Source organism: Heloderma suspectum, chromosome 3, assembly GCF_057233095.1.
Source record: "Heloderma suspectum isolate Gila_16-S chromosome 3, 16-S_ref, whole genome shotgun sequence".
NCBI classification, from domain to species: Eukaryota; Metazoa; Chordata; class Lepidosauria; order Squamata; family Helodermatidae; genus Heloderma; species Heloderma suspectum.
Genome location: NC_139460.1, coordinates 174,077,244 through 174,100,961, shown reverse-complemented (window position 1 = coordinate 174,100,961; position 23,718 = coordinate 174,077,244). Strand labels below are relative to the sequence as shown.

Sequence of the window (23,718 nt, the reverse complement as noted above, 5' to 3'; positions counted from 1 at the left end):
CATGCTGGAATAAAGATGGGTAAAGCAGTCAGAGTTGAGGGACGTACTTCATCGCGAGTTAGAGTGCTGGGAGATGCAACCAAATGTGGAGGTTGCTATTAATCCCGACGTGCTTGCACAGAGTCAGGAAGAGTGTGTGATTCCAAAGGGGTGCTCGATCCTGATTAAAGTCATCCAAATTTTTAGAAGTCTTTTTCTTCTTCTTTTTAGGCTCTGAAGAAGGCAGGCTAGCCTGTTTGGAAGCTTTAGGCCTTCTGGTTAGCTTCTTAGCCAGTGAGAACATCAGAGACCGACCTGGAGTAGAAGGGTTTTGTGTACTCGGAGGAGTACAATGTTGAGGGGACGATATCTCCAACACTCGAGCAGGCTCCTGCATGGCAGACAAAGTCTGGCTTGTCAGGCATACCTTTTGGCTCCTCAACAGCTCCCAGTGCTCATTTCCAGAGAGCGGCTTTCAGCTGGTAAGAACAATTTTGCCTTGCTTGTTTCGAAAAGGATAGGCAATGAGGACAAGCCTCAACAACACAGCCTTCACCAAGGCAGAAAAAGCACAAAGAATGCCTGTCAGAAGGCAATAGCTTTGCCTCACAGCGGCCACACTTCTGAAACGGCACTATAAGGGCTATACGCCCAAGAGGGCAATAGCAAGATCATGAAAACAAATAGAAAATAAAAATAATGCTAAGAAAAAGACAGAAGAACTTTGATAGGTACGACAGAAAGATAGAAGAAAAACCACAGCTTTGAAATGCACTTTCCTATTGAACTGAATACAAGAGAAGTTCCCAGACGAGGCTACACAATGATGGTCGAAAGAAAACTGAGGGAATAAGAGGGAACCTGCTATGGACATGTGCACTGGGACAGTGGGGGAAGTATTCCCACCAAAACTCCTCAGCTATAGAAGTTTCCTAAATTGAGGCTCCACACAGGTGCAGGGCCCATATATGTGATGCACAGAGACAACGAAGAAGAACTTATGTTCGTATAGGTTTTTGTACTTTACATTGTAAGGTATTATTGACCCACTGGCTTATGTGCAACTATACTGTTTTACTGGAAAAGGGAAAGTCTCAATAATAATGCTCAATAACTTTCACCAGATTCTATTTGTATGGCTTTCTTGGGATTTATTTATTTGTTACATTTCTATACCACCTCATAGCTGAAGCTCTGTGGGTGGTTCACAACAATTAAAACCATAAAATACTACATAAGATACATTATAAAAGTTTAAAACTACAGTATAAAATAAGAGTAAAAACCAAAATAAAACCTAGCAGCAAATGCAAAGATTTAGAATACAGTGACAGATTTAAAAACAACATTTGATCTTGATGGGTACAGTCAACATTTCTTTTGATGGAGAGTTAAACAGAGACAAGTGCAGCAGATAAGAACCATGTACAAACCAGGGGGTTCGCTACTAAAATCGTCAACTCGGCAAGTCAAATACTTGCAGGAATTTTAAAAAAAAACACATCTTGGCCAGGTGACAGAAGAGAAGGATAGGGAGTCAACAGACCCCCCCATAATCTAGGCACAGCCACATTAAAGGCCCTCTCCTGCATCCTGACTGTTGTACCTCGGCCACTGCTGGGACACACGCCTCCTTAACAAATCTTAGGAAGGAGGCAGGCTGGGATGGAAGACTCACCAAGGCTAGCATCCTATGCCCTAATTCCCCAGATTTGAGGGAGAAAAATTACTTTGTACATGCTCAGAGGAACCTCTCTCTATTCATTCACATATGCCAGGCCTGAGTCCTAACACTAAAACAAGAATGCTGCACTGAAGCATTTTGCAATTTTTGTGATAATGCACAAGACAGCAAAGAAAATAATGCTTTGACTGCTTCAAAAATCAGTGCAGGATGCAGCCATGGGGCTTTTGGATCACACATAGGAATTACTGACAACATTAGTGTGGAGCAATTAGGATTCTTTCAAGCTATTGGGACTATCCCTTTGTAAAATGAACACAGAGTAGGATGGAACATCATGGAAGGGAACCTAAAGAGAGGAATGTCCAATCTGTTCCTTCCTGCTTGCTGAACTGAACCACCACAAAGAACTTTCTGAAGTTCTGGGTCTGACAAAATGGTTCACTATGTGGACTACACATTTTCCTATCAAATGGAAGATTAGATGCTTCAGAGTGTTTTGTGCTGGATTGGTGACTGCCAATTTAGTCAGGGACTGCTACTTTAGGAAAAATGGAAAAATGTCCATAAGGTGGAGCTAGGTCTTTCATGTTCAGACTTTGCTTAAGAAATATAAATCAGAATAGCTTTAGCACAAGCCTCCCAGAAGTCAGCAATTTCCACAGATTGCGGTTTATAGCAGATTAGAATACACATTACATAATATGTAGAGATCATTCTTAAATGGCCTAGGATTACTTTTCTGACAAAAGTCTTACAAAAGCTGACACACAGGTAGAGCTTACTTTACCTTCAGTGGTATCCTTAAGCTCTTCGTCTTTATCTTCTGTTCCATCACTGGAAAAAAAGACAAATTATTGCCATGTGTGGTAAAGTTAATGTGTTCTGCTGCAAAGAGACAGAGATGAACATTCAAGGAAAAAATAGTATGAATTGACAAAAGTATCAAGGAATGATTGTGAAAAGGAAGCATTGCTTCTCACACCATTTCCTGTTACAGGACTTGCAAATTTTCCAAGTAACACAATTAAGTAAATTGTCCCTTTTATTTTAAAATACAGAGTGCTTTGATGAAGGTAAAATATGATTTCAGCCTTATTTTGAACTGAATTATATGAAAAGTTCTAATTGATAGCAAAGAAAAGAGACAGGTTGAAACAAAAGAAAACCAGAAATTTTGTAGGAAGCAAGCTCTTATTTTTATGAAGAAATAATTGGAGGCATCTAAAATAGCAAGCAGGACATGCATAACAGTGTTTTGTTTCGTTTTTCATTTTGCCAGGACATTCACACTGTAGCACAGTAAAATGGACCCATTTGGTATGAATTTGTTAAGGAAAACCATGATTAGGTGAAAAGCATTTGGATAATGAATCAGATTTCATATATGCCAGTTCCTTTTGTCTTGAAAAAGAATGACTTCATGCATTAAACTATGAGGAACCAGCCTGTTTCAATGTCTTGGTTTGACCAACCTGTCTGATGTTGGAAAGGATAAATTCTCCTCATACATATCTCCTTCTAAACCAAGACTGCTCCAGCTACTGCTGTTACCATTACTGCCAGAAGAAGAAGAGAACAGAGCTGAACTAGAAAAAAATAGTTAGCTCAAACCAGAACCTTCATTTTCCCTTATGCTGTCTGTCTGGATTCCAGAGCTGTATTACCATTTTCTTAAAAGGGGTACAAGGACAAAATGCAAGGACAGGGCAGCTAGCAACACTTTTCTGAAGAATAAAGGCCAGCTCACATGGCACTTTGCCCAACACAGTGGCTCTGCTAGGAGTGGACTGCAGGGTGCAAGTCCAGGGCCCTGCAGCCCACAAGATCCTGAAAGAACTGGCAGATGACGAGACAGCAGAGGCAGGAAACAGGCACAGAAGCTGCTGCTGTGGGCAGCCACATACCAGGGCTGACTCCTATCCCCACACATCCCTTTTTCTTTTTCTTTTACACATTTAGATGGGCAGGTGTGCCACACAGCAAAGTGCCTGCTACTGGGGCTCCAGCCACACCCACCATCTTCATTTCCTCAGAGTGCTTTAGGCCCCACCCAGAGAGGCCATTTTAACTGGACATCCCAGGGCTCGACCTTGGGGCCTTTTGCAGGCCAGGCATGTGCTCCAGCTCCAAGTTATGGCACTCTTGTGAACCACAGCATCCTTGTGCATCATATTCTATTGCACTCTTGAGATTCATATTCTATCGCACCAATGGTCTGAAGTTAAGTTTATAAAGTTTAATCACAATAGCAATATTTTTCTTATTCAAAACCTACTTAAGAGAGCTGTTCTGTTTATTTCAACCAAACAAAAAGTCAAAACATACATTCTATTAAAAAGCACCTAGCAGTGATGCAACAACAGTAGTTAGGTGGTATTTTGAACTGAAAATAAGATCCCTGTTCAAAATTAAGTTCAAAGCATCAGAAGTGTGGCTTTTACAATATTGAAAGCAAAAAAAAAATGGAATTCTAAAGTACTTTTAAGATCCATCCCCCTTTGCTAGAGATGCATTTTACACTCTGAATGAATTCATAATGGAGGGAGCAATCTTATGTCCCTAGACAGTGTCTGTGGAACACAGGGTTTTTCGCTTTCCTGGCTCTGCGCTCAAAGACAGAGCTCCAAGCTCAGAGCCAGGAAACCTGCCCCTCCCCCTCATAGCCAGCGCAGAGAGAACAGTGCCGGCTTCCTCTCCGCGCTCAGTAAACGGAGTGCGGAGATGGGGGAAAGGGGGCATCGCTAGGGAGGGGAGGATGCCGGAGTGACTGGCTTACGCCTTTTCCAATTGCCGCCCCAGCCTCCTTCCCTCCCCCTCTCCGATGCCTTCACTATACGGGCAAAATCACCCGTCTAGCTAAAATGCAGCATGGGAGGCACAAGGCATCTCCCTCTCGGCATAGGATACTCGTAAGCCTCCGAGTCCATAGGATTGCACCCTAAACCAATATTATTTATTATGTAGATGAAGAGTGAAATGGGGATGAGAATTTTGCTTTGGAAAAATGGGCACATTGCTATAGCTAATTTAAGAAGGAAAAATGCTGCTGTTCTCTGGTCTGACAAAGCACTTTTAATATATAAACATGGTGTCAATTTAGCAAAATAAATGTATAAATAAATTCTAAACTAAAGGGACACACTGGTATAAAGAAGTTGGTTGTGTCAGTCTATCTTACATTTGTAACCAGCGAAGTTAAGTCCATACAAAGTGTGTGTAAGTATGTGCACACAAATGTAGACAAGTGGCCTGGATTCAAAGAATGGCACAATTAGTTCAAAGTGCCTGAGGCAGCTTCTGACATGTGTTGGAAAGCAGCCTTCTCCCCTGCAATTTGTTATATGGAATGAGTGGTAAGTGTCTGTCATTCAAAGGAAAATAGTTAAAAATTCCACTGGGCATGCCCAAAGCCTTCGGTAAGCCTAACATAGCTCTTTGGATGCCAGTCTATGACCTGCTTTGCATGATCACCACAGCCCACCATGGCTTAAGCCACGATGAGCTGCAATGCCCGCGGATGCTAAGTTGCCTATTCAAGCCCTGGCTGCAACTGTTGTAAGGTCCCAAAGAGTTGTTTCCCCTTAACAAGCCAGGCTGCCCAGGTTCGGACAACACAGCAAACCATGGCAACGCCACCGTCGGGTGCGGAATATTCAAAATGGCCACCAGCATGCACTGCAACCCACTGCGACTTAAAAAACCCACCACTGGGCTGCAGTGATTGTGCAAAATGGCCCAATGACTTCATGAACTGTGACACAATGACTGGGTTTGCATGATCACAGAGGAGGAAATAAGCCAACGTGGCTTATTTCCCCCACTGACATTACTGGTCATTACTGATGGGGATTTGCATAATTACCCTCACTGGCGCAGCTTGTTATGCTGTGTGAACCCAGCAAGGGTGGCCTGTTGCCATGGATAACAAGCCACCTGGAATGCATAGAGTGTTTTAGGGTTCTGGGGTGTTTCGTTAACCATGGCAACAAGCCACCCTTGTCAGGTTTGCACAACATAGCAAGCCACGCCAGTGAGGGTAATTATGCAAATCCCCCAGCATGTGACCGGCTGTGAACAAGCCCAATGACAATTTTCTGCATAGAGAACCAGGTTACAACAACAAAATAGCCAAAAATATATAAAACATATAGCTCAACAGAGCCTAAAACAATAATCATGGAAAACAACAGTTAATATAAGAAGCCCCAAACTCCGTATGGACTGACGGAGGCTCAGATATTGAAAGGGGTGGTGGAATTTATCTACAGTTTGAAGACAATGCTGAAGGCCTTGATCTGGTCAATGCCTACACTGGAGGCTGCCTGGGAGCTCCTATGTATGCCTCTTGAGTTCTAGCATGGAAAACAGGTTTAATATAAATGTAATAAATACATACAGTGGCGTGCATTCATTTTAAAAACAAATGAAAAATGAAACAAATGAGCCTGAAACAAATGAGCATTTGAATGAATGAAAACAAAATTAAAATTTCATTCATTCGTCTATTTGTTTTTAACTGCTTTGCATTGGAGGCACTGTTCTGCTTTGAAGAAATTAGCTAGAACTATGTATAGCTCACAGAAAGGTGACTGGAAGAGGGGAAGAAAAAGAGCAATAAAACTGTCAGAGTGAAAAACTGTTTAGTTAGGTGGTGCTTGTGTAGCTCTTAAATTGCCTATGAAATGGGGACCCAAAGTAGAATACCTAAAAAAACAGTCCCAATTAGATCAAAAACACAGACGTTACAAACAGGAGAAATGCAGCTGGGTCTCCCATTGAGGATGTGCACTCTTCTTTTTTGGTTCCCTATAAAATGGGGACCATTTGTCTTATCTTTCTGAATGTTGGATGGTCTGATGTCCTGGGTGGACAGTGAAATTCCTCCAAATTTCAGGCCCTTTGAATAGAAAACACCAAAGAAATAGGCAGCAGAAAACTGGCTGAGTCTTTCACTGAAATTTATTGAAAAAATGAACAAATGTAATTCAAAAGCAAAATGAAAAACAAATACGAATGTGAAATATTTATAAAATGAAAACAAATACGAATGTGAAATTAATCTGTTTCCTTGCACACCCCTATTTATCTAGGGCAGCCTTCCCTAACCTGGAGCCCTCATATTTTAGACTATAAGTCTCATCAGTCCCAGCTGATATGGTCAATGGTCAGGGCAGATGGACCAAAACATCTGGAAAACACTAACTTGGGGAAGGCTAACCTAGGGTCACCGTGGCATCAGTCCAGCCAGTGAAGATATTACTGAAGCAGCTCAGTTTACATGGGGTGCTTGGGAACAATTAGTGAGCAACGTTAGTGAGAAAACATTATTCCAAGTCTGCCATAAATATATTGCCGTATTGCAAAGCCATGTAAGTACCTATTCCAGTCCCAAAATTCCCCAGAATTTGAAGTAGTTGTGGGTGAAATCGAAGTCTGAAAGCTTGAAAGTTTGTGGCAAAGTGTAATCATGGATTACAAATTCCTGATACCTTGTAGCTCATCTCTGTGCAAAATGTTAATCTATAAAGTTTCTGCATTCCTTGGTTGCCAGGAAGGTTTACTGGAATGCATTTTATGAAACTAAGAAAGTTTGTGGTATTATGTGGATAACTTGAGAGAGTTGGTGACATGAGGTTTGAAGACAGAGTCCACATAACTAGACTATCCTATTGTGGAAGTCTCCACATTGGAGTCAAAAAGAAGTTTCCATTGATTCTGGTTGCATTTCCTGCACCAGGGTTGTGTTGATTTGTCCCTCCACATGCACATTTCATTAAGTCATACACTAAAACAATGTTTTAACTGTGATGGAATCATACACCATAAAAATAACAGACTCTTTTGAGGAAAACCTGTGAAGTCACACTTGTAGACCATGTTTTTATTTAAACATATATGAAACTTGAAAGTTGGGTTTAATTAATGAATGTTTTCCAAATACTACTTTCTCTGCTTTTCACATAGACAAAGATTACCATGCTGTCATCCAGGGCAGGAATTGCTTGATTTAGGATGTCTTTTTAGATAATGGTGTCATCTGTTTATTTATTACATTTATATCCCACCTTTTTTCCTCTTGCAAGGAACCTAAGACGGCTTACATGACCCTCCTCCTCTCCATTTTATCCTCATAGCAACCCTGTGAGGTAGGTTAGGCTGAGAATCAGTGACTGGCCCAAAGTCACCCAGCGAGCTTCATGGCTGAGTGGGGACTAGAACCCAGGTCTCCTGAGTCCCAGTCCAGCACTCTAACCACTGCACCATACTTGCTCTTATCTCTGTACTTAATTTTTCACTATTAAAATGCCATATTCCTGAAGCTGAATTCAAGTAAAAAATTAACATTTTTTAAATGAAGGATTGGAAACCATATCATTACGGTTGTGAGCATTTAAAAAATGTATTTTAGTTACCTGTCACTGAGGTGGAGAAAGCTGCTATTCTCATCTGGATGCTCATCTTCAAAACTCAGATTGGACCAGCTGCCAGTACTGTCATCACCAGTGCTCAGACTCATTTGCTGGCTGATTATGGATTCGGCAGAATTAAAACCCTCTTTTCCCATGGAACTAAATAAAAGTTAAAATCATAGTATCATTATTATTTTACATAAAGTTCCGAGTTCCCTTTCTTGCCTTCCCCTGCTGTTGTCTGTTGGTGGAATGTTGGATATGCTCATTAATGTCTGAAACTTTAAGGCAGCCTTCCCCGACCTGGTGCCCTCCAGATGTTTTGGATTAGAGCTCCCATCAGCCCCAGCCAGTATGGCCAATTGTCAGGACGGTTGGGAGTTGTAGTCTAAAACATCCGGAGGGCAACATATTGGGGAAAGCTGTCTTAGGCCTTGCAAGCCTAAGGGAACTTTTTTCCTTTGAGAGCAGCCCCTTCACAAATATTTTTTCTGCAAACTGCTTAAGGATTGTATTAAAACCCAAATCAACTACTTCCAACACATGGTACTGGTAAGTTCTTGTTGGTACATAAACAAGTGGCTCAGAACTGGAACATGTGAAGCCATAGAGAGTGTACTTTTGAGGATGTGGGAAGTCCCTTTCCTTTCTACTAAGTAACTACAGGCATCTGACATGCAGGATTACAAGGAACAGCTTCCAGCTAGAGGGTGTGAATTCCAGAGTGGGTGAAGCAGCATTGATCTGCATTGTGTTTTTAAAAATTATACATCACCTCACATGACCTTGTGCATAGAGTGCAATTTATAAATAAAGTTCAAGGGATGGATACAGGGGTCCACAAATTCTGGCTGGCCTTAGTAACCAATCATTGTTTTCTTACCCAGTGTGTATGTGTGATGCACTGACCGGCTCAGAGAAGGTGCAAACCAGGTATTTTATTTTATATGAAATATACATACATAAACGATACATTTATATATACACTATATATGCACTATCTCAAGGAGGACAATGTACTCTGGGCTTTGAAAGAGAAACCTCCACAATCATACCAAATGAATCCCATGTTCATATTTTTTAAAGAACATGACAGATCTTACATCACAGTTGGACATTAAAAAATGATGAAGCACTAAACTGTATACGAGGAAACTAGGCCTAGCTTAGGGTTATCAGCTAATGTACTAGCAAATTCAATCACATTTTAAAATAAGTTTTTTTTCATTATGTCCTTCCTTTAAATACAGTTCATGTATAGATCTGTCACCTCCAGTTGCACTGTCACAATCCGATTTTATCCTTTGATGTTCTCCCACATCAGTGTCTGGTTCTAAATGACATATTTTCTGAGGCATGTGGTCTGATCATAGCTGATGCACCTGTGCAAGATTCCACAGGATTCACACCACATTCAACTTCCCATTCAACTTCTACAGTTTGAAGAGCCTCTCCTGAATTACAGCATAATTTGCTATAGGACGGCAGAATCCAATGGGGCACTTACATCCCCGTCAATTCCTTTATGTCCTGCCGATTCCCTTCCTCAAGCAGTGGGACTCACTGATTCCGTTCCACAAGTGGGACTGACTACTTACACAAGGGAGATTTAACACTTCCTAGGGGAAGCCCCGAAATGAGCAGAAATGCCCATTTCTGGAAGGAGGCAGGTTGGCGAAGCTCCCTTATGCGAGCTCTGCCAACCTGCCTCTTTCCAGAAACAAGCATTTTTGCTCACTTCAGGTTGCCCAGGGAAGTGCTAATTCACTGTTCTGCAAGCAATAGCACAGTGGAATTGGCGGGGTGTAAGAGAATTGGCAATGGTGTAAGTGCCCCGTTGGATTCTGTCCAGAGGTTCCAGTACCTTTATCCAAGGAATATGTTATCTGAACAGCATGGAACCTTGTGTCAAATATATAGATATATCATGATGTGTAGACTCCAGCTATTTTACTTCTATATGTATATGTAATTAATTTGATCCATATATCATTTTCACTGAACATGGCATATCAAATTAAAGCTGACAGCAATGCCACATAAGTGAGAGATTCAACTTAGAGGGGTTAAAAAATGAGAAAAGTCTGAGTTTAGCATTAAAACCTATGTACATAGCCTTTTCTAGGCAAGTAACACATGCACTGCCATCACACTGCATTCTCTTGTGCATGTAACCAACAGGTCTAGAGATTTATTGGAATTTTTAAACAGAAAGATGGATTTGCAGTCCCCACCCCCTTCACTGAAGTGCTTCACAGACAATCCCAGCATGTGAGCTATTAATAGGGCTCACCCACATCCTTTTGTAGTAGCTTGATGATGGTAAATTAAAGGTAAAGATATATTTTTCTTTCATCATTTAGCAGGTTTCTTTCTCCAGTAGGTTGCAACAAAAAAGCAACTGTACACTATATAAATAGCTTACTGGACACATTTGCTTCTCTCCTAGAAAAAACCTGAGATATTCTCTTGTTCTATGAGATTTACAAAGCCTATACAGCTTAGGGACAGTGTGGATGCCCAACTGGGTGCGGGAGTCTGTCGGGCTCCCCCCTGCTCACACCCCCAGATCGCGCCCGCTGAGCCTCTGGCCTCAGTCACCCCCCTTGTGTCCTCCTGGATGTTCCCCACACTCACCTGGACCAGTCTGCAAAAACCCAACATCTTCCCAAGCTTGTTTTTATGAAAAAAGAGGTTAAAAATGTATACATTTAAATATGTGCAAATTTGGGTTGGGAAAGGCTGATCTATGCAATATTAGAGGCATAAATGGCCCATTTACGCCTCTAATATTGCATATATCAACCTTTCCCAGGCCAAATTTGTGAATATTTAAATATGTGAATTTTTAAAGACCTCCCTTTTTTTTGTAAAAACAAGCTCAGGAAAATGGTGGGCGCTCACGGACAGGATCCAAGGTGAATGTGGGCAGCTTGGCAAGCTCATGGGGGCTCGAGCGTGGGTCCAGGGGGGCTCGAACAGGGGCAGCACTTCAGCTGACACCCACCAATACCAGATGGGGCTGGGTTCATCCATCTTTAATACAGCTATGAGGAAAAACTGGATTCTACTATGCTGTATTACTAAACAGGTCAAATCAACAATGGAGTCCAACTGAGCTTTTAAATTTAATCATGAATTTGGAAGCAAGATAAAGAAAACAGCATTAAAATTGTTCATACACAATATTCATATATTCTGCAAATCTGTATGTTCTATGCTTTAATTTTCTCTCCTCCACCTCAACCATCATCACAGTAAGTGTCCTAAAAGATTATCCAAGTTGGATCTGATTTTGTAGATACATATATTATTTTTCATTTTCATTCCAAAATTATTAAATGAGTGTCCTTGGTTTTTAAGCTTTATCACAAGGCTAGGATGCTATGTTTTTTGCGACTCCCGTTTCATAAATTAACAATTACTAGTGAAATATATATATATATATATATATATATATATTTATTTATTTATTTATTTATTTTCCTTCTTCAAAACAAGACTATGGGGTTTGACCTTAAATGCATTAAAAGCAATATCAAAAAATAATTTAACGTTACCTTATGTTGGCAGCTGGACCAATATTTGTCATACAGGAAGTCATGATTTCTGTAGTAAGGCTTTCAGCAAAGCTGACTCCATCCTGGCCAATTCCACTATCAGCTGTCAAGCTTGTGTTACTAAGCTGCCTCCCTGCTTTGTCAAACGCTGTAGCAACCACATTTTCAGCAAATATTACCTTCTCGTCCATATCAATATGAATTTTGGGAATATCTAGGTGAAGACCACGAGATTTTGGACAGATGCCACTTGAATTTGGAATCTGCTGAACTTTAGAGTGGAGTTCTTGTCCAGTCAGCTGATGTTCCTTCATACTGCAGTATCTGCAGGCAGTTGCAGAAAATGGAGATAACTTTTGTGTATGTGTTGATCTATCACCATTTGTCGAGTTTTCAGTAGTTTGCAGAGGACCAGATTCCAAGCTTACTTCTAAAGTGTCATCTACAACCTTCCTAGCATATTTTTCTATGGCATGAATAATGCCATCTCTGTGGGGATATTCATTTAAACTGCCTGTGCTATGATACAGCTTTTGTTTGCAATAGAAAGGAGAAAGCATTTTGGAATATGTTTTAAGATCAGTGACTTCATCAACCTTAGATTTTTCATACAAACAAGAATCAGTTAAGGATTTTGGTAAGCAAGCTGCTGACATTAATTTTCTTCTGACATCAGATGTTATTCTATAAGCAAGAGATTCTGAGAAATCTAATAACTTTGTACACTCAGTTCTCTGTATGTGGCATTTGTTTCCGCAAGCTCGTTTTCCAAATTGCTGGATGTTACCTTCTGTCGGGTTCTTTTTATCCACTCCCTTATATACCATCTCAAATGGCTCAAGCTTACTGCTTAACTTCGAGTTATGAGCAGAAGCTATCTTTCTATTATACTTCATCTTGACTTTCCTGGCAGCTTGTTGCATACCAGATTTTATAGATCTGTAAGCAAGTCTACTGGCAAATTGATCCATTATTAGTTCATTGTGACCACCTTCTCTTTTCAGAATCCGAATGATGTGATCTGCATATTCATCAGTAACACTCTCACAACTTGGATATTTGGAGGTGAGACCTGGAGTTTCTGAATTCTGGGGTAAAGGAAGTATAAAGGAGTCTGTTTCTCTAGACCACTGGTCTGCCAAGGGATAGTTCTTGTCTTTTGACCAACATTCATAATAATTTCTTTTAAGATGAAAGCCATCAGCCTGGTAATTAACTTGCTTCAGCCTCAGAAGCTTGCAATGCCTTGATTTTACCACTTTCTTAGCTTCACTAATGACCTTTCCAGCCATGTCACCAGCATAAGCCCACAATGAATGTACGTTTTTTTCTGGAACATTAGTAAATGCAGTATATCTTTGGTTTTCCACATTTACTTGAAGGTATTTATTATTCTCCATTTGAATAGCTTTATCATCTAAATGTGAAGCAGCCATTTCAGTTGCCATAGAGATTATACCAGTGGCTAGGTGATCTGCATATTCTATTGTTCTTACTGATGTTTTAACATTTTCTGCCAGTGTTTCAGAATGCTCTTCATCTTCACTGTTTTCAACCTCTTCAGAAAGAGATCGCATTAGTTTCAACATAAACTCTTCCTTTTCTAGGTCATGACATTTATTTTCACATACTCCATCTGTTTCTGATCTGTAAGGTGTAGAAGGGGGTGTAGCAGGTGCAAACTCCTTCGCTAATTCACCTTTAAGTTTCTTGGTTAACTTTCTTAAATTCCACTCAGAACTAGCCTGGGAGGGTACTAAAGGTGTTGGTGGTGGTGTGTCTGGTACTACACAAAGATTTCCATCTCTGATGCTCGATTTATCTTCCATTTGAAATGCATCTTCACAGTTGGACACCACAGAAGTAAAGGTGTTCATGTCGAGAACAGTTCTTTCAGGATAAAATATAGAGCATCCTGGTGCTTTGTGTTTTTCCAGTGGATTACTTGAGGATTTTGATGAACTTCCTGGATCTGAAAACTCTTCAATATGCTTTACAAAAGTGATTGCAGAACAAGGAGGGGATGTCCTGGAAGCTACATGTCTCTTTTTTTCCTGTATACAACCTTTAGATGCTGAAAGTGAACACCTATTAGAGTAAACAGGAGTTACATGAAATTTAGATGAGCTGTTCAGGGGCATCTGCTGTTGCCCTACAATTACTGGAATGCTCTTGTTTTTTTCAGATTGTTTCATTGCACTATGTAATTCTTTCCTATTGCTTTTTGTGTTAGTTCCCAATCCCACACAGTATGCTAATTTCTCACTTGTAGCAGAACATGCAGATTTGGTTTCATCTACAGGCTGTTTTACTATTCCCTTGGCCAAATAATTAGCAAACATATTCTTACAAGTATCTTCACCAATGCACTGCAAATATGGCATTTTCTCAATTGTTAACGTATCTGTGTATTGCTCTGCAGATTTAGAAGCCTTAGAAAAGGTAACTGTTTCATATGCCTCCGTTACTATCATATCTACCATCGTTCCTGAAAACTTATTGATGCTTGGCATCCCAGTTGTTAAGTCTGAAAATTTACTGACTTCAGGATTATTTGCTTGTTTAAAGTCACTTTGCGTACATAAAATGTGTGCATTACATTCACTATCTGGTTTATCTGTTAGGTAAATATTTCTAACCGATGTTACTTCACTTTGTCTCTTTTTTGTTGCATAACACAGTTCTGTAGAGTCTTTGTACAATTTCAGACTGTCATCTGATTCCAAATGGTTCCTAATCTTTGTGTCATCAGCTAAAATCTGATTTGGGCAAAATAAGCTTCCAGCTAAGGGCACTGGGATCGAGCTTGCAATGCCAGAAGTATAGAACAAGGCTTTATGAACAGTGTATTCCTTTCTGAATTCCTGCACTGGATTCAAAGCTACTGTCAATTTATCATGAAACTCAGAGGAAGCATGGGAGGACTGCGTTGACGCCAACATACTTTCTGCACTTACATACTTTCCATTGTCCATGGAAATGCTGATCGCTGCTTGTGTTGTAAACATCACATCAACCTGTGATAACTCAATAAAAGCTTCCTGAATAACCGACTCAGACAAGTCTTTGGCATATGACCGTACAACTTTATCATTATAATGGAAGGACCAGTTCTGAGAAGCTGTTGGAGTTGATGGGTGTGAAAACTGACATACTTCCATGATCCCCTCAAAAATCAGCTCTTCAGCAAGGTTTGCTGCAAATTTTGCAACAGTATTGGTAAATATTTGTTGTTTTACAGAGTGCAGCTCTTTCAAAGCACCTGTTATTGCTTCACTCACCAAAAAGCCTGCTAGCCCATTAATAGCTTTCTTCTTTAGTGAAAAGGCTTGCTGCCTCCCAATTTCATAAAAAGCCATTTGAAAGACTGAAGAAGTCAGTTTAGCAGCCAAGTGACAGAGTGCATTAGTACATGAAGAAACACCTTTCTGAAGGTCTTTAAAAGCACTGCCCAAACTCTTCTCAACAAGCTCCGATGCAAATTTCTGGATATGGTCTTTAATCATTAGTGATTTGCATTTAGATTTACCTTTCTTATCTAGTCCTTTTCCGGAAATGTCCCCTTTAGTTTTTGCAGTCTGATCTTTTTCTTCTTTTGAGACAATCCTATTATTGTTGGAAACTTCCTGTGTACATCTACATAATGAAGACCTAGAATTAAAGACAGAGCCCAGAATTTCAAAGGAAATATTATTTGCAAAATCTGAATATGTGTGACAAACTAGATTGCGGTTTTGGTTAATGGCATCTCTGTTGACACCCATTCGACAAAGGCATTCTGTTGAAAAGCAGCTGCCTAATGGACTGAAAGCTGATGATCTGATAGGGCTGAACAAGCCTCCACTGTCATCTCCTGATGTTTTCACTGGACGGGGGGAATCTGGAACATCCAAAAGGTTGCTATATGGAGATTCTGGTTTGCGAGGAGTTGGTTTCTTTACATTGGCTGGAAGAGTGGGACGATCAAACTTGAACTTCTGAGGATTCATTGCAGTTGTTGCATAGCATGACCTCTTATATGAAATCATTTTCTTTTGGGATGGATTACCTAGGATGGGATCCCTAGTATGTTTAGAACTGCTTTCCAGAGTTTGTTCTTGTTCATCAAACTGGTCAAAACTATCAAAAAATTCACTTACTTCAGAGTCTGAATCTTCTATACCATCTTTCATTACTGGGATTTTTGGTAGCTGAAGCTTTGCCTTCAAGCTTTTTTGATACCCTTCTTCATCTAAAAAAATAACAGGGCTTGGGCTAGAGCAATCTGATTCTGATGATTCAGCAGGAGAAGAAGAAAATAATGTTTTATGTAGAAGATTAACACTGTGGTCAGAGGAATTATGTGGCCTGAAGAAACTCCTTTGTATCCAAGGATCAGAAATAGAAGTTGTCACCGAATTTCTTACAGAAGATGACAATTCTTTAAGTTCTAAGATGTTAACGAGAGAAGCTGATGACCTGACAGATAGCTTTGGATGCAGAGAATTAACAATGATCTTTGGATCAATAGATTCTAAACGAGGAGCAGCAATGGTCTGTGAAGTAGCATCTTGACGTTTCTCAGGCGTAACTTGGTCTATGCCAGCAGAGGAGAAAAAGGAACGGTTAACACACAAATATCACACAATACAATATTGACAATAACTACAGCAGAAATAGTTAAGTAATGTGCAGCGCAATCCTATTCATGTTTACTCAAAAGTAAGTCTCATTAAGTTCAGTAAGGTTTATTCCCAAGTAAACATGGATAGAATTTCAGCTTTAGAAGTAGGGCTGCCAGTGAAATTATCCCAAGCCCAGAAAAGAACTTTGAGGGCTTGGAAAATCCCACCTCAAAGGGAATTTCAAAATCCTAAATTCTTGGAAATCCTAGCCAGGTAAGAATTCCTGGCTTCCTCCTCCCTCCCTGTCTCCACAACGCCCTCCCTAGAACATGTTATGCCCTTCCCTATACTTATCTGAGTTTTCAGTTACTGAGGCCTGAGGATGCGGACAAGGTGTTTGGCCAAGTCCGATCAACCACTTGTGTGCTTGACCCTTGCCCTTCATGGCTTATTAAATCAAACAAGGAGGGGTTGTCCGGCTGGGTCCAGGAGGTTGTAAATTCCTCCTTGAGAGAGGGAGTGGTGCCTGCCGCTTTAAAAGAGGCGGTAATTAGACCACTCCTGAAAAAGCCTAACCTGGACCCAGAAGATGTTAACAATTATAGGCCAGTGGCCAACATCCCCTTCCTGGGCAAGGTGCTTGAGCGGGTGGTTGTAGGACAGCTCCAGGCACTCTTGAATGAAACGGATTATCTAGATCCATTTCAATCGGGCTTCAGGCCTGGTTTTGGAACGGAAACTGCCTTGGTCACCCTGTGGGATGACCTCTGCCGGGAGAGGGACAGGGGGAGTGCGACCCTGTTGATTCTCCTGGACCTCTCAGCGGCTTTCGATACCATCGACTATGGTATCCTTCTGGATAGCTTGTCTGGGTTAGGAGTTGGAGGCACTGCACTACAGTGGTTCTGCTCCTACTTGGATGGCCGATTCCAGAAGGTGGTGCTGGGGGATTATTGCTCTGTGCCATGGCAATTGTGCCATGGGGTTCCACAGGGCTCTATTTTATCCCCCATGCTGTTTAACATCTACATGAAACCGCTGGGGGAGGTTATCCGGAGGTGTGGGCTGAGGTGCCATCAATATGCGGATGACACCCAGCTCTACCTCTCTTTCTCATCAAAACCAGGTGAGGCAGTGGCTGTTCTGAATCAGTGCCTGGGCACGGTAATGGACTGGATGAGGGCCAATAAACTGAAACTCAATCCAGACAAGACGGAGGTACTGTTAGCGGGTGGTTCTTCTGCCCAGCTAGGTGGTATTCAACCTGTTCTGGAGGGGGTTGCACTCCCCCTAAAGCATCAGGTTCGTAGTTTGGGGGTGCTCTTGGATCCAGAACTGTCACTTGAGGCACAGGTGAACTCAGTGGCACGGAGCACTTTTTATCAGCTTAGGCTGGTATACCAACTACGCCCTTATCTGGACAGAGATAGCCTAGCTACAGTTATCCATGCTCTGATAACTTCTCGTCTGGATTACTGCAATGCGTTATACGTGGGGCTGCCTTTGAAAACGGTCTGGAAACTTCAGCTGGTCCAAAATAGGGCAACAAGATTGTTAACAGGGACTGGCCTGTGAGCTCATATTACGCCAGTACTTTTCCAGCTGCACTGGCTGCCAGTCCATTTCCGGGCCCGATTCAAAGTGCTGGTGTTAACATTTAAAGCCCTTAGTGGCTTGGGGCCAGGTTACCTGAAGGATAGCCTCCTCCCATATGTGCCTGCCCGGACCATAAGATCATTGTCAGTGGCCCTTCTCCATGAGCCCCTGCCAAAGGAAGTGAGGTGGGTGGCTACTAGGAGGAGGGCTTTTTCTGCTGTGGCACCCCGGCTCTGGAATGAGCTCCCTAGTGAGGTTCGCCTGGCGCCTACATTGTATTCCTTTCGGCGCCAGGTGAAGACCTTTTTATTTTCCCAGGCATTTTAGCATTTTAACTTTCTAAATTTTTAGCTTTGCTGTTTTAAATCTGTATTTTAAACTCCTGCACTGCTGCTAGATTTTATTGTGGTTGTATTGTTATATTGTGGTTTTAATGTTCTATATATTTTAAATTGTTTTATTGTGTGTTTGGTTTTAATTTTTGTAAACCGCCCAGAGAGCTTCGGCTATTGGGCGGTACAGAAATTAAATAAATAAATAAATAAGTCTGGCTAGTAGCAGCAGCAGTGAGAGCAGTGGTGGGACGCAGGGAGATCTGGTTCCTTTCCCCCACCATTTTTTGTCACCCTCCTGCACAGCTATGCAATGATCTGCTTCATATGATCACCACTCCCCACCATGGCTTGTTTAAGCCACAGTGAGCTGCTGCATGTGCCAGTTTTTGAATACTCAAGCCATGGGCACAGCTTGTCAAGCTGACTGAACGTGGGTGGTGGGGGTTGTGTGAGGGTTAAACAACCCCCACATAACCCTAGAACAGGCAGTGGGTTATACAAGGTTGTTTAACCCTTGCACAACCCCCACAACCTGGGTTTGGACAACACGACAAGATGTGGCTTCAGTATTCAAAATGGCCACCAGCAGGAACCGGCATGTACCACAACCCACCCCACCATGGCATAAATACGCTTAAATAAGCCTCGAATAGGCTTAATGGGCTGTTTGATCATGCAAACCAGCCCAATGTATCAGACCAACAGGGGGGCAGGAAGAACTCTTTCCCTCCTGCCATCAATGGCCAGGAAAGGAAGGGGGAATGGCATTTTGGAGAGTAGAGGGATAACAGGGGAGGAGGGGTTGGGGAACTGGAAAAGTTGGGGGAATAATAACAGATTGGCAGCTTGTGTTCTACTCCAGGGACATCTCAGATTTATGCAATCACAAACTGGTATTTCATGAAAAAGAATGAAGTCTGAAGCCAGACATTATATAAAATTAATTTTGAAAAACATACAAATACAACAGGAGATTTGAGCAAGTATAGTAAATGAGATTGTATTAGAGGGGCATTCAATAAAATTAGACACGTTTCAAGCTGAAAGAACTCTTAATTGCAGGGGACAGTATTGCTTAACCCTCCATCAACAGGTGGGGTCAAATTAACCCTGACAATACTGAAAAGAATTAATAAAACTTTTGTGCCAGTCTTCCACAACTTCATGTTCCAGCTAGCCCTCAACCATGATGGGATGTGAATTCTCATGTGGTATTTCAGGGCTGACTCTCCTTAATTTAGAGAAAAATTGACGTTTTTAGTCTTACAACTTTTGGAGTCAATTCTACCCCAATCAGATTGACTGGGACAACTGAAAAGCCATTCACATAAGGTGCTGGAGGGAAAATTGACCCTGCCAAATGTTGTTTAAAGTTATTAGTTATTCCTCAGGTTTAGATCAGAACCAGTTCTATTTTGTCTGAGAAAGGAGCACAGTGGGTGAAAAAACAGTATTTTGTCTATTTTCATAATAGACGAATTTTCCTTAATGTAACCAAACAGAGTGTGTTACAAAAAAACCCTTAACAAACCTGATTTTTAAAAACTCCCCCCCACACACACACACACACTCAGAACCTTCTTTGTGATCCAGAAAAACTGGTTTTTCATTGTGTGCAAAATGTACTAATTTTTCTTTTGGGGTCATTTTGGCTGCAGCTGTGAGACTCTCCTACAGTGCTCAATAAAATGTAAGAATGTTACAACAGATAAGCATTTAGTGCAATTCAGCACTGTCAAATAAGGCAGTATATGTCATTGAAAACAACAAAATAAGACATAAAATTCTACTTGTGTTGCAATTCCAAAACATCATATATTTATTATGCTGACATACAGGTGTCCCAGCAGCTTGGACTCTATGATAGGTAGTGGTTGATAAAACAACACCACATTTACAGGGTTCCACGTGAATGTTAACAACTGACAGCTTTTTCACCAGTGTGCCACTAGCTAGGGAATAAGCTAAGAAAAACATGGCTCTCATTGGCACATTGAAAAAAACACCCCTCCCCAAAACCAGAAATTCCCCCAGCGTGCCCTGCCCACAAATCCAGACATGTAAACAGTAGCATTTTGAGGTTTGAAAAAATATCTGACAATTTTTAATTATGTACCAAAGAAAGGACAGTGATCCCCCTTTTTTCAATGCATAAAGGTGTAGCAATCTCAGACAACAAATTTTAACCTGAGATCATTCATTATTATAGTAACACTAAAGATGGTGTAGAAGAGAGGGTCTTCCCGTGTACTTCTAAACACATTTTATTTGTTTGTTTATTTAGAACATTCATATGCCACCCCATAAACGAAAGTTCTCTTAGAGGCTTGCAGTAAATATACAAAAGAAATGGTGGTCATTACTGCCCCCACTTCTTTAAATGCCTATATTCTTTGGAAGCTGAACAACCCACAATAGCGTGAACATCCCAAAAGATGTCTCTTACTAGTATACCTGGGTCTAGAGATAATCAAACACTGTGTTTGATCCTGTGTTTGAGGGACATAGCCGGCTTGCTTGGGATGTTGAAATAAACAGCCTTGGAACTGGTAGGGTCTGCCACTGCTGACACCAAGGTGTCATCTCTGCAGTTGATACAATGACAGAAAATCACAACCATGATGTGCTTCATGTAACTGGCCTGTTCTACTCCTGCAGTTGTCGAATATGGAGTTTGTGCACAGGCTGCTCAGATAGCATGCCTTGTGGTTGCAAGGAATGTGAGGTTTGTTGCTGTAACTGGTAATTCGCAATTCATGATTATTGCACTGTTATACTTGTGCAACTATTATAATTAGAATCATAGAATCATAGAATAGTAGGGTTGGAAGGGGTCTATAAGAGCATCAAGTCCAACCCCCTGCTCAATGCAGTAATCCAAATCATAGCATCCCTGACAGATGGTTGTCCAGCCTCATCTTGAATGCCTCCAGTGTGGGAGAGCCCATTACCTCCTTAGGTATTTGGTTCCATTGTCGTATTGCTCTAACAGTCAGGAATTTTTTCCTGATGTTCAGGAGGAATCTGGCTTCCTGTCACTTGAGCCCATTATTCCATGTCCTGCATTCTGGGATGATCGAGAAGAGATCCTGGCCTTCCTCTCTGTGACAACCTTTCAAGTACTTGAAGAGTGCTATCATATCTCCCCTCAGTCTTCTCTTCTCAAGGCTAAACATGCCCAGTTCTTTCATACGGCTTTGTTTCCAGTCCCCTGATCATCTTTGTTGCCCTCCTCTGAACCCTCTCCAGCTTGTCTGCATCCTTCTTAAAGTGTGGTGCCCAGAACTGGACACAGTACTCCAGATGAGGCCTAACCAGTGCTGAGTAGAGGAGAACTAGGACTTCCCTGGATTTGGAAGCTATGCTTCTATTAATGCAACCCAAAAGAGCATTTGCCTTTTTTGCAGCCACATCACATTGTTGGCTCATATTCAGCTTGTGATCGACAACAGTTCCAACATCCTTCTCGCTTGTCGTGTTGTTGAGCCACATATCCCCCATCTTGTAACTGTGCATTTGGTTTCTTTTTCCTAGGTGCAGAACTTGGCATTTATCCCTATTATATTTCATTCTGTTGTTTTCTGCCCAGCACTCCAGTCTATGCAGATCACTTTGAATTTTGTTTCTGTCCTCCAAAGTATTAGCTATCCCGCCCAATTTTGTGTCATCTGCAAATCTGATCAGCATTCCCTGCACCTCCTCCTCCAAGTCATTAATAAAAATGTTGAAGAGCACTGGGCCCAGGACTGAGCCCTGTGGTACCCTGCTCATTACCTCTCCCCAGTTTGAGAAGGTCCCATTGAGAAGCACTCTTTGAGTCCGATTCTGTAGCCAACTGTGGATCCACCAGACTGTTGTTTCATCTAGCCCACTTTGAGCTAGTTTGCTCATCAGGATATCATGGGGCACTTTGTTGAATGCTTTGCTGAAGTTGAACATTTATATTTATGTTAATGGCACAATATGTTGTTTTAAATTATAAAAAGCTGTGGGATCAATTAGATCCCACATACTGTTGGTGTAAGTTTTTGCACTTTACGTTGTGGTGTATTAGTGACCTTGTTGATTAATGGGCAAATATATTGGAAAAGGAAAGGTTTCAAATAAAGGCATGATCATTTTACTTGCAAATGGTGTTATACTTAATAACTTTCACCAGGTATTTTATTTGTATGGCTTTCTTGGGGTATACCTGACCCTGATATAACTTGGTATAGTTAATTTTTCTATTGATGGAGGGTTAAGGATGTGTGTGTGTGTGTGTGTGTGTGCACGTGCGCGCATGTGTATATGGAAGCCATTAAAAAAATGCAAATATTTTGCTAAATTAAAGTTAACTACAGTATACAATCCCTTTAAACATACATTGCAAAGTCCAAACTATAACTCCAAGCTATTTAAGCTGTCACAATACTGCAGGAACACTAACCAGAGTTTATCATCTTTGTCGGCTCATCTTCATCTAAATGCTCTAAAGCAGTAACGAAATCATCCTCAATTGATGACACTGACTGATTAGTATCGTCATCCTCTGTGTGGGACATGTCTGATAGGTGCTTCTGCAATGAGTACAAGTCCATGGTACATCTTATACCAGCAGCATATTTGCTCAGCAAAGTAAATATGGAATCAACTCTGAGCCTTGGAAATGAAGGAGACAATCTCATCACACATAGTATTCGTGAAGGGTAATTCTTGTAAAAAGAGAAAAAAAAGATTATGTAATTTAACGATATTTACTCATCTTCTCATTCTAAAATCATTGTTAAGGTTATAATGTGAAGTTTCTGCTTATAGTTTTGCCAGAATAGAAAGCATATTCCCTGAATTTACTGTGGGAAATACTACGGGCAGTTTTCCATGATGAAAACGTAAAACTTTGTTTCAAAGACCTTTTTAGCCAAACACTCCCAGTGTGTGCACTTAAGCCAAATCACATCTTTTTTTTAATTTGTAGCATGGACTGATATACATAGATACCCTGGAGTCAAATTTTTGTCCTATAGGCCTGAGCCCCAGGTCTTTTCGGTAACTAGTACCACCCCTGCCAATCATACATTAAATTATCATACAAAAAGCTTAACTCTCTTACCTTTTCTTTAAGAACATCACTAGTCTCCAATGGTTTATGTTTATCTTTTAGAAATATAACTTCATTTTCATGTAAACTGCACAGGTGGAGCGATTTCAGAAGATCTGGGAGCTCTACAGACATGGCCGCCAATTCCTAAACCAAACACAGCACACCTGAGAATAATACATTCATTCTAGGGAAACGATCTTTTTATATGAGGCACAGAGGACCACTGGCAAATTGAACCTACCAGTTTTTTCTTTCAGTTTCCCGCAGTACAGGAATCCCATTTATTTATAAGGAATTCTAGCTATTTATTCATAATGGGTTAGAGCAGACCCATACTTAAAGGAGATCCATTCCAAACAATAGGACTTAAGTTGGATTTCCCATTGGGTGAAATCCAACATTGCACAAATGGACTTTTACTGGGGCAATGGGACTTATCCTTCTTCTACTTTCTCCTGCAGCCC

General features: G+C 41.0%; 1 protein-coding gene across 5 annotated transcripts in view; it reads right to left on the bottom strand.

Moving 5' to 3' along the window:
- The window catches only part of AKAP11 (A-kinase anchoring protein 11), a 62,613-nt gene that overhangs the window by 13,204 nt on the left and 25,691 nt on the right, over nucleotides 1–23,718 (bottom strand). For 4 of the 5 annotated variants that reach the window (XM_084844923.1, XM_084844925.1, XM_084844926.1 and 1 more), the window contains exons 5-9: nucleotides 23,264–23,398; nucleotides 22,601–22,865; nucleotides 11,637–16,212; nucleotides 8,080–8,235; nucleotides 2,454–2,500 (exon numbers count right to left, since the gene is read on the bottom strand). In XM_084844923.1, coding sequence (XP_084701049.1) covers nucleotides 2,454–2,500; nucleotides 8,080–8,235; nucleotides 11,637–16,212; nucleotides 22,601–22,865; nucleotides 23,264–23,398 — 5,179 coding nt within the window. Of the gene's footprint in view, nucleotides 1–2,453; nucleotides 2,501–3,138; nucleotides 3,223–8,079; nucleotides 8,236–11,636; nucleotides 16,213–22,600; nucleotides 22,866–23,263; nucleotides 23,399–23,718 lie in introns of all 5 variants that reach the window. The other variant, XM_084844922.1, reaches the window with a different exon arrangement.